This window comes from Pipistrellus kuhlii, unplaced genomic scaffold (genome assembly GCF_014108245.1).
Source record: "Pipistrellus kuhlii isolate mPipKuh1 unplaced genomic scaffold, mPipKuh1.p scaffold_m20_p_2, whole genome shotgun sequence".
Lineage (NCBI taxonomy): Eukaryota > Metazoa > Chordata > Mammalia > Chiroptera > Vespertilionidae > Pipistrellus > Pipistrellus kuhlii.
Genome location: NW_023425515.1, coordinates 6118701 through 6133882, shown reverse-complemented (window position 1 = coordinate 6133882; position 15182 = coordinate 6118701). Strand labels below are relative to the sequence as shown.

Below are 15182 nucleotides of genomic sequence, written 5' to 3'. Positions count from 1 at the left end.
ATTGTTCTCCCTTCCTTTGTAGGCTCAGGTGGCTCAGGAACAAGACGACGCACCAGTTGAAGGTCCAGCACTTCCACCAGCAGCTACTGAGGTCTGTCCTGCTCCCGCCGTGCGAGCCGCTCCTGCCTGGGCCTGAGCACCACCAGCTCACCCTCCTCGCTCTTCTCTTCCTTCCAGTGATGCCGCGTGGGCGCCCCTGGACCTGCCGACCCTTGTGGCTGAGCACCTCCCTGGAAGCAGGGAGCACGTGTTTTGGAAGCTGGTGCTGGTGTTGCCCAACTGCGGAGAAGAGCAGTCCCCAGAGAGTCCTGGCAGGTCAGGGAGGGGTTCCCTCGGGGGGTTGATGCTGAGAAAGCAGCCTGGAGGGGGGGAGCATTTCTCCCGAGAGTGTCTGGGACTGGAGCAACGCGAGGGTGGCTGGGGTGAGAGTGGCGTGTTCCTCTCATGCATGGTGGAAACACTGATGTGTACGTTTACGTTTTGGTGCTTAGACTGCAGTCTTGTTTGCGATTTGAAGTTGACACTTTACATTATTTAAATTTTTGTTCTGTAAGCTTGGTAATAGTCTGTCCAAAAGCATTTCAGAGTTGTTATTTCACTCTACGCTAAGGTGTATTGAATAGAGCCTGCTTCATTTTAGAACCTTGTGGAAGACAGTTTACGATTTGTCTGCTATAGTTCCATTTTTTTTTTTATTAGAAAAAAACTTTGGCATTTTAAAAAAGAAATCCGAAAAGTTGACATGGCATTATTTCCTATAACCAAATCGCTTCCATACTTTTAAAGCAACTATAAAACATGTTACTTTTCTTTTTTAACAGCTTTATTGAAATGTAATTTACATACAAATTTCACCCATGTAAAGTATCCATTTCACTGGTTTTTAGTATATTCACAGAGTTTTATAACCGTCAGCATTTAATTCCAGAACATTCTTTCACTTAAAAAGAATCCTCATATCTATTACCAGTCACTCTCCATTCCTCCCTACCTTCAACCCCTGGCAGCCACTAATCTGCTTTCAGCTTCTATGCATTTGCCTTCCTGGACATCCTATGTAAATGGAGTCATACCACATGTGGGACTTATGGCTGGCACAAATGTCTTCTACGTTCATGGTGTAGAGAATATATTAGTCCCTGTGTGTGTGTGTGTGTGTGTGTGTGGCTGAGTAATATTCCATGAAATGAATTTATCACATTTTATTTGTTCATCAATTGATGGGCATATTTGGGTTGTTCCCACTTTTTTTTTTTTTTTTTTTTTTTTTTTTGCAATTAATGCTACTGTGAACATTTGTGTTTATGTAGGTATATGTTAGCAGTTCTCTTGGTTATATACCTAGGAGTGGAATTGTTATGTTGTGTGGTGACTCTTTGTTTAAGTGTTTGAAGATTTGCTGAGCTTGTTCCATCCTGGCTGTACCATTTTACATTCCTGTCAGCAATGTTGGAGGGCATTACGTTATCTGAACACATTACTTTTTAAGCCGAAACATGTAGGCTAAAGAAAGAAAGTAATAAAGCTTATCACATAAGACAGCTGAACAAAGATGAGAGTTGTGATGTTTCAAAAGTATTTAAATGATTCATTTCTTAAAATAGCTGCCTTCCGATTTGCTAATTCATTAGGAGATGTATGTCCCAAGAATTCTTAAGGTCTCAGATATGAGAAATTAGATTCTGAAAACGTGTGTATTTTAAACTCTAAGGATCTTTTCTGTTGCTCAATATCTTTTCTTAGTGCTCTAGAATCTTAAGTCACATTAGAATGAACCAGTTGCTGAGTGTTCTCTCCTCTTACCCGAAAGAAAGATCCCATAGGGTTTTATGCAGGCCTACTTCGTAGTAGAATTTGTGTCTGTGGACCTACATCTGTGTGATTTCTCTTTCCAAATTACTTATACTTTAGATTTAGAATTGGATTCTTCTTCAAGTGTTGTTTTCTTTTATTTACAGAATTCTGGCAGACTGGTTGAAAGTCAAGTTCATGGGAGGTGATGACCTGGATGACACAGACAGCGATGCTGGTGGAATTCAGACACTCGCGCTGTTTAACGCACTCAGCAGCAAAGGGAATCAGACAGTTTCTGCCAGCGTGTGTATAAAGGTGAGTGATAATCACTTCGTGTATTTACTTCTGTGATTGTCTTACGTTCTCTCATGTCCAAACATTACTGGAATCATAAATGCCTGAGTGGTTTTGAAAGAATGTGGGAGGCTCATAAACATCCCATGGGGGCCCCTATTGGTGTGGGATACCAGGCTAGCGTCTGGAGCACAGTGAGCTTTAACTGTCTCTGGTCACAGACCACTTTGAGAACTTGGTGAAACTCAGAACCATCTTGACAAATGCATAGATGCACCTGTGCTCTTCTGCACATCATCAGGAGCCCTGAACTCTGTATTTATTTGCCTGTGGTAATTAACCTGGAGAGATAAGAAACAGAGCTTATTAGATAGCTTACTGATATATCAGGTCTTAGCAAAAAAGTAATGTTTTTAAAAGATCTTTATTGTTGCCCTGACCGGTTTGGCTCAGTGGATAGAGCATCAGCCTGCGGACTGAAGGTGCCAGGTTTGATTCCATTCAAGGGCATGTACCTTGGTTGTGGGCACACCTCCTACTGGGGATGTGCCCGCAATAAGTCCCCAGGCCGACGCTCTATCCACTGAGCCAAACCAACCGGTGTTAATGGATGTTACCAGAAGTTTCCTTAATGACCTGTAGGGCCATTGCTCTCTGTTCCCTCCCAGACCCTCTGTTCTGGGCTTTTGCAAGTTCAGTTGGCCTGGGTCTTTCCACACCATGTCTGTAACCCCTCAGGTGTAGCTTCCTCTGCTTTCCCAACCCAGTGATTGCTCCCATCTCTCCAGTGTTTTCTAGAAATGGGTTGGAATCCCTTGTTTGCTGCTGGCTTGCCTTCATTATGGGCTTACCTGTTTTTATAACTGTTTAAGGGTAACTTAATATGAAAGAACAATTATAGCTGGAGGCTGAATTACCGTTGATCCAGCTGTTTCTGGCAATAATTTATGGCCTCATGGAGGGAGGCTGGCCCAAAGTGCAATGCGGTTTGGCTGCACTTGCTCTGGGGCTGATGTTCACTACTGATTTGTCCCCAGGTAGTCTACGGCGCTCTCAGCGACGGCGCCTTGGATGCAGTGGAGACACAGAAGGAGCTCCTGGGAGCCAGTGGCCTCATGCTGCTGCTTGCCCCCAAAGCGAAGAGTGAGGACATTGCAGAGGAGGACGTGTACTGGCTGTCAGCGCTGCTGCAGCTCAAGCAACTCCTGCAGGCCAAGCCCTTCCAGCCTTCACTGCCGCTGGTGGTGCTCGCACCCAGCCTGGGCGGGGACACCGTGGAGAAGGAAGTGAATGATGGTAAGTGAGGCTGTCTCCTTAAAGAAGCAGCAGATTCCATAAAAGGGTTGAGCCTGGGTCTGAGGAAGCGCTGTCAAATTTTTTTTTTTTAATGTTTTTTAAAAAAATATATTTTATTGATTTTTCACAGAGAGGAAAGGAGAGAGTTAGAAACATCGATGAGAGAGAAACATCGATCAGCTACCTCCTCCACACCCCCCACTGGGAATGCGCCCACAACCAAGGCACATGCCCTTGACCGGAATCGAACCTGGGACCCTTCAGTCCGCAGACCGACGCTCTATCCACTGAGCCAAACCGGTTTTGGCTTTTTTTTTTTTTTTTTTAATATATTTTTATTGATTTTACACAGAGAGGAATTGAGAGGGACAGAGAGTTAGAAACGTCAATGAGAAAGAAACATCGACTAGCTGCCTCCTGCACACTCCCCACTGGGGATGTGCCCGCAACCAAGGTATATGCCCTTGACTGGAATTGAACTTGGGACCTTTCAGTCCGCAGACCGATGCTCTATCCACTGAGCCAAACCGGTCCCGGCAAGTGCTGTCAATTCAGTGGCGGGAGTCAGGATAGCAGCCACTGTGGTGACTGGGAGCAGGTCTGGGTGGGGTCAGCGCAGTGAGGGATCTGCTCATACACAGACTCAGCAGAAGACAGCTGACTTCTGTTTCTTTTCAAGGTCTGATGCTACAGGATTTGGTTTCAGCTAAGCTGATTTCAGATTATATCATTATTGAAATTCCTGATTCCATTAATGATTTACAAGGTACAAATAAGGTAAGGTTTTGTTATTTTCAAAGGTCCAACCAGATAGTTCAGTTTTTCTCTTCTTGCTCTATCATGAATTTGATGAATATTGCTGCTTGCATTTTTAAATTTTATTTTTAAAAGGTAACCTAAAAATATAAGAAATAGAAATAAAAGATAAAATTTGCCTATTGTCCTTGCTATCCGTCAAAAATGAAATTTAAGAACAAAATATTCGTATTGATTTTAGAGAGACAGAGAAAGGGAGAGGAAAAGAGAGAAACACCTATCGGCTGCCTCCTGCACATCCTCTACTGTGGATCGATTCCGAAACCTAGGCGATGTGCCCTAGTCGGGACTTGATCCAGTGACCTCTTGATTCATGGGTTAATGCTCAACCACTGACCTGCACTGGCTGGGCTGTTCATGTCATTTTTTTTTTTTTTAGAGGTTTTATAGGTATGGATTTAAAATACAACCATTCATGTCTTATATTTGAAGGTCAGGTACATAAATTACTTTTGTAGGGTGGTTCCTGAAATATATGAAGAAATAATGTTATCAGAAGTTTCCTTAAAAAAGGAAGCCTGTTCTGATGATTATATTAGGGAAAGAAATGCCGGGAATTAAATAGAAGTAACTATAGGAAGAAAGATAACGACAGGATGTGAAAGCATCCAGCCACATAATGAAGCCGTTAGTCCTTCTAAGAACTGGGAGACGTGGTGAGGAGGATGTGCAGCTGGTTTTCTCCAAGCCCGAGCCCTTCCAGTGGGTGATCCTGCAGCCTCACCTCGGGGTGGGGTGGGACTCGGAACCCCTCTCCTGGGCTCCTCGCTGTGTGTCTCCAGGGCCCGAGGAGCCCACACTCCACTGCAGCAGAAGCTTCTGCTCCCCAGCGTGGTTGAGAAGCTGGTGCTCCGGTGGCACCTGCCGAAGCAGCTGTGGGTGGGGCTCCTTCTGAAAAACAGCGTGACCTGCGTAACCGAGTCTCTTCCTATTGTCGTTGCTTCCCAGGTGTCCCAGGCCGTGCAGTGGCTGGTCTCCCACTGCCCCAGCACCCTTGACCTTTGCTGCCAGACCCTCATTCAGTATGTGGAAGATGGGGTTGACCGCGAGTTTAGCGGCCGGTTTTTCCATGACAGAAAAGAGAGGCGGCTGGGCGGCCTGGCCTCTCAGGAGCCTGGTGCCATCATCGAGCTGTTCAACAGTGTCCTGCACTTTCTCGCCTTGGTGGTGTCCTCCGAGCAGCTCTGCGACCTGTCCTGGCCCATCACCGAGTTTTCCGAGGCTGGGGGCAGCCGGCTGCTCCCTCACCTGCACTGGAATTCCCCGGAGCACCTGGCCTGGCTGAAGCAGGCTGTGCTGGGCTTTCAGCTTCCGCAGATGGACCTCCCACCCCCGGGCGGTATGTGCTCAGGCTGAGGGGCGATGGCTGGGGATAAGTATAGGGGGCGACAGAGCACCCATTTTCTTTTCTTTCTCTTTTTTTAAAAAAAATATATATATTTTAATGATTTTTTACAGAGAGGAAGAGAGAGGGATAGAGAGCTAGAAACATCACTGAAAGAGAATCATCAATCAGCTGCCTCTTGCACACTCCCTACTGGGGATTTGCCCGCAACCAAGGTACATGCCCTTGACCAGAATCGAACCTGGGACCCTTCAGTCCGCAGGCCGACGCTCTATCCACTGAGCCAAACTGGTTTCGGTCCATTCTCTTTTTTATTGCAGGGGGAGTCTGGCTCCTGTCCCCATTCTGCACCTGCCTTTGGGTGTAGGAGTCAGAGTGAGCAGGGTTTTGTGAAGTGACAGTTGGCCCTTCACTGCCAATGGAGCAATCTGTGGGTATCTGCTGACCCCTGGGAGGAGCACTGACCCCAAGGCCTGGAGTTTCTGAGTGGACGGCAGGTCCTGTCCTGCCTGCACCATGGGGTATGAGGGTGAAGAGTGTGGGGACCATGCAGTCCTGCCCCCACGCTGCTGGGGCCGCAGCACTCAGCGCTGACTTAGAGCCAGTGTTCCTTCTTTGTCAGAAGCCTCTGTCCTGCGGCTCCGGCTGTGCGGTGGAAGCCTTTGGGCTGTTCTGATACAATCTCCAGGTCCCCTGGGCTGGGCACGGAGACTGCCCTTCCCTTGTTGATGCTGTAAGGAGGGAAGAAGGCAGTTCACTGCTGCGTGGTACAGTCTGAGGCCCTGGCAGGGCCACTTGGGCCGCATGGAATATAGGTAAGGTGACGAGACGTCCCGCTTTTGGCGGGACAGACCCGCTTTTTAACCATTTGTCTTGCTTCCTGCTGCATTTTTAAAAAGTCCAAAAGATTTAAAAGATTCTTTCCAAAAATCGAGATTTTTTTAAAAACGCCGCGGGACGGGAGACAAATTGTTAAAAATCGGGATGTCTGGTCACCTTAAATATAGGGCTTCAAGTGCCCTTTTATTTTTTTTAATTATTATTTTAAAATACATTTTATTGATTTTTTACAGAGAGGAAGAGAGAGGGATAGAGAGTTAGAAACATCGATGAGAGAGAATCATCTATCAGTCGCCTCCTGCACACCCCCTACCTACTGGAGATGTGCCCGCAACCATGGTACATGCCTTGACCGGAATCGAACCCAGGACCCTTCAGTCCACAGGCCGATGCTCTCTCCACTGAGCCAAACCGGTTTCAGCTCAGGTGCCCTTTTAAACTGCAGGGTGTGGTCTTCAGTAGGTCTAACAGGTGCTCATCTCTGAAGGAATCCAAAGGGAAACAAAACCACAGCGCAAACCCTCTGTGCTGTGAGCTAGGTCAGTGTTTCCCCAGAGAAGTCAGGACCTCATGTTCCAGCCTCACCTTGGTCCTTGTTAAAGTACAGGTTCCTGGGCCTGTACAGTTAGAATCCCTGAGGGAACCCTTAGTTATGTATTCTGTCTAAGGAGACTGAGTCCCTTGTCAGGACATGGGGAGGGAGATACTCTCCTGAACAGCTATGATTTATTCACTTCGAGAACAGACTTCTCAACTCCACGGTTGCCTTCTCCCGAGTTAATACCGAGTGAAGAGCATTTCATGTAGATATCCACCTGTACTTCGGCCAAACCTAGTGACTCACCAGGTGCTTTCTCCCCAGCTCCCTGGCTTCCTGTGTGCTCCATGGTTATCCAGTACGCCGCCCAGATCCCCAGCTCCTGCCAGACGCAGCCCGTCCTCCAGTCCCAGGTGGAGAGCCTGCTCCGAAGAACTTACGTCAGCTGGAAGAGCCAGAACCCCTCCCCCGGCTGGGAGGCAGGGCCCTCAGTGGCTGAGATCCCATGGGATGACGTCATTGCCTTGTGTATCAACCACAAGCTGAGGGACTGGACGCCCCCCAGGCTTCCTGTCACATCAGGTAGTTAGCGTGTGGCACTAGGGGGCTGGCTCCTCATGAGACTTGACTGGGCCCATTTCAGCAAAGAAAGAAGCTTCCTTGATGATATTTGTTTCTTTTCCTGTGGGTCACACTCCTCCTTTCCTTGGGGCTCCCTCCTGTAAGCCCGTGACTTCCAGGTGACTTGTAAACATTGGGAAGAGCTAAGACGGTTCCCGGAGAGCCAGGACTCAACTCCCTGATATGGCCCCGCAGGCTGGCTCTAAGTTTAAGACAGTTTGTAGCTCTGAGTGGTTGTACTTGCCATACCACACTCTGGGCACAAGCCTGGCTGACCCTCGAGTGACCCACGGGCACTTGGAGGGTGTTGGCTCAAATCGGAGTCATGTAATATGTGACCACTCAGAGGGGCTTCTCCTGAAATCAGTGACTACATGCAAATGTCAAGTGGTCACCTATTGCTTTTTTTATATATTTGTTTAAAATTTGTTTTCATGTTTTCTCAGAGGCACTGAGTGAAGATGGTCAGATATGTGTATATTTTTTTAAAAACCAGTTGAAGACATATGATGTTCCTGTGTCGTGGGAACAAGCCAGAATGCAGACGCAGAAGGAGCTCCAGCTGAATCAGGGGTGGTGAGATCTGTGTTCAGTGTGTGTTTCTGTCATCCCTCCACCCAACAGAACAAACCATGTAGTTCTCTTCCAAGGTACACAGAAATTTATACCCTGTACACAGAATTCAGCCCATTGTGTGTAGATTGAGAAGTAGATCATTCCCGTGTAGTAGACAATGGTTCTTAAGCAGAGAAAAGTAAGCATCTCACTTCATTTATCAGATGAATCTGACCCTGAAATCGTAACATAACTGGGAGAGTGCAGACAAAAGAAAGCTGACATCTCACAAATCAGGTTCAGAAATGCTAAGTAAAGTGTCAGCACATGCAATCTAGCAGTGCATAAAAATTCACAAGTAGGCTTTATCCAGGATAAGCAGTATCAAAAAAGAGCAATCTACTTGTGTAATATGGTGCCATACCAGAAAAATAAGTGCTCATTTAGTAGTTTATGACATGCTTTTATATCCTTTCCTGCCTAAAAAAAATGTATACTCATTCCTAATAAAAATTTCAAACTTGGGTTTAAAAAATATTTCTGCCCCCAAAACCATTCTTGGTAAAACATGAGAAACACTGAAGTCAAACCAGCCTGAGCTGCCCTGATGTCACTGCTGTTTACTTTTGGCCTGGAATCCTGCCCAGTGCAGGGATACAGATGGCGTAAATATCAAAAGGAAGGAGAAGCTTTCGTTTCCAAATAGTAAAGTTGTTAGTTCAAGATAATCAAGTTATACCCTTAGAGTCATGCAGAGTTCAGGAAGGTGATTAGATAGATTGATCTGCCAGGTACAAAAAGCGCCAGGCACAGCAGCCACATGCCTGTAACATGAAAGCAGACTAACCCGGAGAGACCTTGTCAGGGGAGCGCTGAGGCCCCTGAAGATGCAAAAAAAACACAACAACCTGCATCAATAAGGGGCAAGCTACGCTTGCGTGGGAGGACACAGTGCTATACATCCTCAGTTCTTTAGCTATAAAGTTAGGGCATTCCTTTTTTTTTTTGGTTAATCCTCACTGGAGGATATTTTTTCCATTGATTTTTAGACAGTGGGAAGGAGAGGAGAGACAGAGAGAGAGAACATTGATGTGAGAGAGAGAGAGACAACAATTGGTTGCCTCCTGCAAGCGCCCCAGTTGGACCTGGGGATCAAGGCTGCAACCAGGCCCACACTTTAGCCAGAGCCACCGGCTAGGGCAGGGTATTTCTAGTTTTTAAAAAATCCCAAAAGATTCCCCCCCTTGGTCTTGACAGGTTAATTCTAACATTCATCAGGATGAGAAAATGTGTCGTAATTGCTGAGAACATTTTGAATAAGGATAACAAGGAAGGCCTGCTCTTTCTGAGGTTAATACATAATAATAGTAAAGTTACAGTAGATGAATGGATTGGAATAGAAAGTCCAGACCCAGAGCTATATGTGAGAAAAATACAGTGCCAAATTAGGGGATGGGGAGGCAGACGTTGGCATCTGTTTAGAAAAAAAGTTAGTTTCGCTATCTCCCACTGATGGTAAATATTAGCTCCAGATGGACTTAATAGCTAAATATAAAAATAAGAACCTTGCTAATAATGGAGAGTAGAGACCTGTTGATAATCCAGGGATGGGAAGCAACAGGATACCCCAAGGCCATAGGCAGAGGCTGCCCTCCCTCCCTGCACTGACCTGAGGGAAGCCCTGACCATGAGGAAAGCTGGAAGCAGGAAGCAGGGAGGGGTGGGTCTCAGGCTCTCTCTGCACCCACATCTAACTATTTTTAAAAAAATATATATTTTATTGATTTTTTACAGAGAGGAAGGGAGAGAGATAGAGAGCTAGAAACGTCAATGAGAGAGAAACATCGACCAGCTGCCTCCTGCACACCCCCCACCGGGGATGTGCCTGCAACCAATGTACATGCCTTTGACCGGAATTGAACCTGGGACCCTTCAGTCCACAGACCGACACTCTACCACTGAGTCAAATCGGTTTCGGCTAACTATTTCCTGAGAAACCCTTTCTCCCTCTTTCCTGATCATAAGTGTTTCAAAACATGTACTTACAGCTTGGAATCAAAGACCTTTCATTCTTCTGCAAACAAGTTTTCCACTCCGTTACTTCACGTGCACCGGAAAGGGAAGCGAAGCGCAGAGGGTGGCCGAGAGGGGCTGGTTCCCAGCACGGAGGACCTGATGCGTGGAGCCTCTGCCCAGGAGCTCCTGGCCCAGTGTCTGTCCAGCAGTCTCCTACTGGAAAAAGAGGAGAGCAAGAGGTGAAGCCCCCCTTACTCACTGTGTCCTTAGTCCTCTTCGTGCTTGAAAGTCAGTCTTCTGGCATTTTCCCTACCGTGGCCCCATTTCCCTCTCTAGTCACCACCCTCGTGTTTCTCCTGCCTTATAGTGAACTCAAAAACAGTGAGAAGCAGTTCTCACTTCTCTAGTTCTCCTTTCCAGTCTTCCCTGTAGCCCTTTTCTGCCCCTCATGTCTACTCTAGTTAGGATCACTGCCCCCCCACACAGCTGAACTGACCATGAACCAAGTCCCAGCACCATTCCAACCTTTGCTCCCTCCCTCCTGACTTCCGCATGCCCTTAGTCCCTCTCCTGCCCCCTGGTCACACTCCCTAGGCCACTCCTTTCGGTTCTTCCTCTCCTCCACTACCCCTCCACTCATTCTCTGCCCCTTGCATCTGTGTTATCTGTACATACACCTCGGTGATTTCATCTAGTTTCATGGATTTTTAAATAACATTAATATTCTTACAAATCCAAATACATATCTCAAACCCTGAATTTTTCTCTGAATTACAGATTTGAATATCCTACCACTTCCTTGATAACCATTTCAAAGCTAACATTCCAAATCCAATTCCCAATTTCCCTTCCTACAATGGTCTTCTCAGTTGAAGGCAACTCCATCCTTCCAGCTGCCAGGCCGAATGCCTTGAAATCATCCCTCCACATCCAGGCCATTCACAAATCCTATAGGCTCTATTCAGAACATTCAGAATCAGACCGTGTTTGCAGTAGCCCATACTCTAGCTTTGGCCCACCCAGTGTGAGCCTTTTAAGTGTGAGGCAAGGTCATATTCCTTTGCTCACAACCTTCCCAAGGAAGTGACTTCCCAAGGAAGGTTGGGAACCACGGTGAAATCCCTATGATGTGGGCAAGGCTTTTTGTGCTCTGCCTGCCATTTCCTTTCTGACCTCTGCTCCTTCCTCCGGCACACCAGGGACTGCATAGCCAGGCCTTTGGTTCCCTGTTCCTTTTGCTTGGGGCTCCACAGCCAACCCCTGATATCCCTCTGGCTCACCTTAACTCTCATTTTCAATCTCTGCTCAACTGTCTACTTCTCAGCGAGGCCCTCCTTGCCTGTCCTCCCAGCCCCCCGACTCCATGTCTTCACTGTCTTTCTCACCTTCAGACCACATTTCCCCAGATGTGTGTCCCTTCTGTTTCCCCTCGCTAAAGTATAAGCTGCTTAGACCTGGACCGTATCTGCTTTGTTTCAGTGCTGTATCCCTGGTATCTAGAATGTGCCTAATATTTGGTGGGGGCTTGATAAATATATGCTGTAAGAATGACTGAATGTATCATGACTTCTAAAAGTAGGTTGTCCCAAGTCTGTATCATTTAAACAGTTGGATCAGATTGCTTTTCTTGAAGCAACAATTGTATGGAGTGGACAACTCTAGAATGTTCAGTGGCAGTAGGATATTATTATGAGTTAATTTAAAATTGTAAATAGCAATCTATACTTTTAGACATCACATTAAGAGATAAGAATTAATTATAGACACAAAAATCCAAAATAAGCCAGAGAAAATAAAAGAGAATTATGAATAATGTTGAGTAACATAAAAACAGTTGTGTTTGGCTAAATGCCACCTTTCTCATTAAGTATAAGTTGGATGTATAAATTAAAGAGAAGACTTTTTTTTTTAATCCTCACCTGAGGATATTTTCCCATTGATCTTTAGAGAGAATGGAAGGGAGGGAAGAAAGGAAGAGAGAGAGGGGAGAATGTGAGAGACACACATTGATTGGCTGTCTCCATACAAGAGTTGGCCTGGCCTGGGATGGAGCCTGTGATCAAGGTATGTGCATCTGACTGAGAATCTAACTCAGGACCCTTCCATCCTTTGACCAACGCTTTACCAACTGAGCCAAACCGGCCAGGACAATATTAAATTTTGTTGTTGTTAATTCTCACCTGAGGAGGGCAGAGTGGAAGGGAGAAAGAGAGACAGAGAAAGAAATATCGATGTGAGTCACATTGATTGGTTGCCTCCTGCATATGCCCTAGCTGGGGCCTGGGATGAAGGGCACTCGAGGTAAGTGCCCTTGACTGGAATTGAACTGCGACCCTTCAGTGCTCGGCCAATGCTCTAACTACTGAGCACTGGCTAGGGCTGATAATAATTATTTAAGTAATTTTCTCAATTGATGTCATAATTTAATTCTATACTTAGTAAAAAGCAGAGCTTTAAACAATGTGAAGTATGTAGGTAGAGAAGAAGTGAATGATAGTTAATTTTTTGCTTCCTAATGTTCAAATGTTTCAGATTTGAAGATCAACTTCAGCAGTGGTTGTCTGAAGACTCGGGAACATTTACAGAATCAACTTCCCTTCCCCTCTACCTTCCTCAGACTCTGGTGTCTCTTCCTCAGACTATCCAACCTGTGATTAAAACATCCACAACTACTAGCCCACAGGTGAGAAGAGAGTACATTTGGCACTTATCTTAGAACTAGAGGCCCGATGCATGAAGATTTGTGCAAGAATGGGTCTTCCTTCCCCTTGCTGCTGGCACCGCCTTCGCTCTGGCTGGAGCTGCCTTTTCCCTCTGGCCCAGACCTGACTTGCTCCAAAGTTTAAGATCTCTCTACCTCACTATCTTTGCTTCAGTGGTAGAAGAAGCAGAACCAGAGTTTTAATCATAGTTTGTTAATGCTGGGCAGGTAAAAGGTATGTTCTTGGGCTGGCATTAGGAAGTCCTTTAATGGGGAGGGAAAGTAAATTAAGACATACTGTTTCTGTTTATCAGATTGGCAGACAACTTAAAAATATATGCAACCTTTGACTTAATAATTCTGCCCTAAAGGAATTACTGTACACGACAAAAATTTATGTATTTTTATTCATTGTAGCATTAATTATACTGCATAAACAGGGAAACAAACTGAATATCCAAAGATGGGAGTTTCAGGTGACTTGTAGCTCCTGAAATTATTCTTAATAAAAATGACTGATGCTGAAAGTTCATGGTAGAATCATCAGAACAACAGTTCATGTGCAGACGATGCCAGGTGTATGTATATGTGCTGGAAGAGGCTGGAAGAATCTATGATAGATGTGAAGAGGGGAGTTTGTTGAGTGCAGCATGCCCCAGACAAGATTGTAACATGAGCCCAATCTAGTGCCTTTAAAGAGAATGTGTCTTGGTTATGGATATCACAAGACTATTTTTAGTTTCTTTCTATTTATACAGCACAAAAGGACAGGGGAACAACGGCAATTGTCAGAGGCAACAGGCACATCTTTGACTGAAAGGCTGAAGCACCTGGAAAGGCTGATCCGAAGCTCAAGGGAAGAAGAAATTGCCTCAGAGCTCCATCTCTCTGCACTGCTGGACATGGTGGACATTTGAGCTGCAGACTTGAGAGCAGGAGGGTCCATCCAGAAGATTTCCTTGAAATAATCTTATTCTTGATGTTTGATGCACTATTGGAAATGTGACAGTTAATCATGCAAATAAAACATTGAATGTCTAAGGAGATCACCCCTGTTTTTAAAATAATAGGCTGTTTTCTCCTATGTAACATCTTTGATTTTACCTGTTTTCATGATCACCCACCAACATGCCAGAGGGAGTTTATAGCTTACATTTCTCTGATTAACAAGCCATCATTCATTGTCTCTGCAAAGTTGCAGTCCCAGATATGCAGACATCAGTAATGAGGCCCATCCAACCCACATTGGAAAGAGCCAACAGGATATGAAATCCTCTCAGGATGTGCCGGGGGCATGTTTCTGGACTAGAAGTGGGAAGACGAGGATTGGCTGTAGGTGAGAGCAGATTCCTGGAGAGGAGTGCAGGGGTGTAGGTGGGGAGAGTGCCTGAGGGTGTGATGAAAACCCAGAGGTGCCATTTTGGTATTGTCAAGTGAGGGGATAGGCCAGCCCACAGGAACCCTGTCTGCCTTCCTCTGAATGCTCAGGGAATCAGTTATTGGAGGATGTTAGGCAGAGAAGTGACTTGTCACATTCTTTTAAAAATGGCATATGGGACCTGGCCAGTGTGGCTCTGAGAGGGCAGGGCGGGGTGAGGATGGGCTCCTGACTCCACTGTGGGGCAGGGCGGAGTTTTCCTCCATTCTGTAACTGAACCCTAGCCCTTACCCAACCAAGCAGGGTTAGCTGAGGCAGTGACATCACCACCGACTGAGTAAAACCCCTGGACTGGGCAAAATTTGCTGTCTTCCGCCATGCTGCCGGCGTGAGTGGGACAGAGCCCATGCTAGCATGGAAAAGGCTCTTTTGTTTATTGCATCGAACTTGGCTCCCTAGTGGTCTTTGGGGATCACGAAGTATGGGCGTAACAACTCAGTTGTTTGAAGTGTTGTCCCTTGCACCAAAAGGTTTTGGGTTCCATTCCCAGTCAGAGCACATATCCAGATTGCCAGTTTGATCCCCAGTCAGGGGTGAGGCAGTTGATCAGTGTTTCACTCTCACATTGGAGGTTAAATCAATAAAATTGATTTAACCGTAATCCTCAGGTTAGGATTAAAAAGTAAAAGTAAATAAATAAGGCATATGGGAAAGGTTAGCAACACAAATAGGATTCTTAAAAGGTGGGTGCTGTGGTCATCCAGATGAAAGAGGAAGGGTATAATCCTGAGTTTGCTGGCAGTTGGTGTGCAGAGAAGGAATTAATTTGAGTCATATACAGGAAGAGGTATTAATAGACTTGGTGATGCTGGGTATGGCCGCCAATCTTAAATTGGCACTCAGCATCTCCCTACTATACTCCTACATCCACTAGACACTGAGAAGACTATTTTATATCTTCTCATTCTTTTCAAACCAACATTCCTAA

At 45.8% G+C, this 15182-nt stretch overlaps 1 protein-coding gene across 5 annotated transcripts in view; it reads left to right on the top strand.

Moving 5' to 3' along the window:
* LOC118724658 (minichromosome maintenance complex component 3 associated protein) overlaps nucleotides 1-13919 on the top strand; it is a 39133-nt gene extending 25214 nt beyond the window's left edge. For 2 of the 5 annotated variants that reach the window (XM_036448220.2, XM_036448218.2), the window contains exons 19-29: nucleotides 23-91; nucleotides 178-315; nucleotides 1959-2109; nucleotides 3126-3384; nucleotides 4064-4161; nucleotides 5149-5539; nucleotides 7248-7505; nucleotides 7991-8120; nucleotides 10148-10354; nucleotides 12648-12798; nucleotides 13575-13919. In XM_036448220.2, coding sequence (XP_036304113.1) covers nucleotides 23-91; nucleotides 178-315; nucleotides 1959-2109; nucleotides 3126-3384; nucleotides 4064-4161; nucleotides 5149-5539; nucleotides 7248-7505; nucleotides 7991-8120; nucleotides 10148-10354; nucleotides 12648-12798; nucleotides 13575-13733 — 2011 coding nt within the window. In that variant the 3' untranslated portion in view covers nucleotides 13734-13919. Of the gene's footprint in view, nucleotides 1-22; nucleotides 92-177; nucleotides 316-1958; nucleotides 2110-3125; nucleotides 3385-4063; nucleotides 4162-5148; nucleotides 5540-7247; nucleotides 7506-7990; nucleotides 8253-8412; nucleotides 8628-10147; nucleotides 10355-12647; nucleotides 12799-13233; nucleotides 13555-13574 lie in introns of those variants that run through there. The other 3 variants (XM_036448221.2, XM_036448222.2, XR_006742309.1) reach the window with 3 other exon arrangements.
* Nucleotides 13920-15182: the final 1263 nt, after the last annotated feature.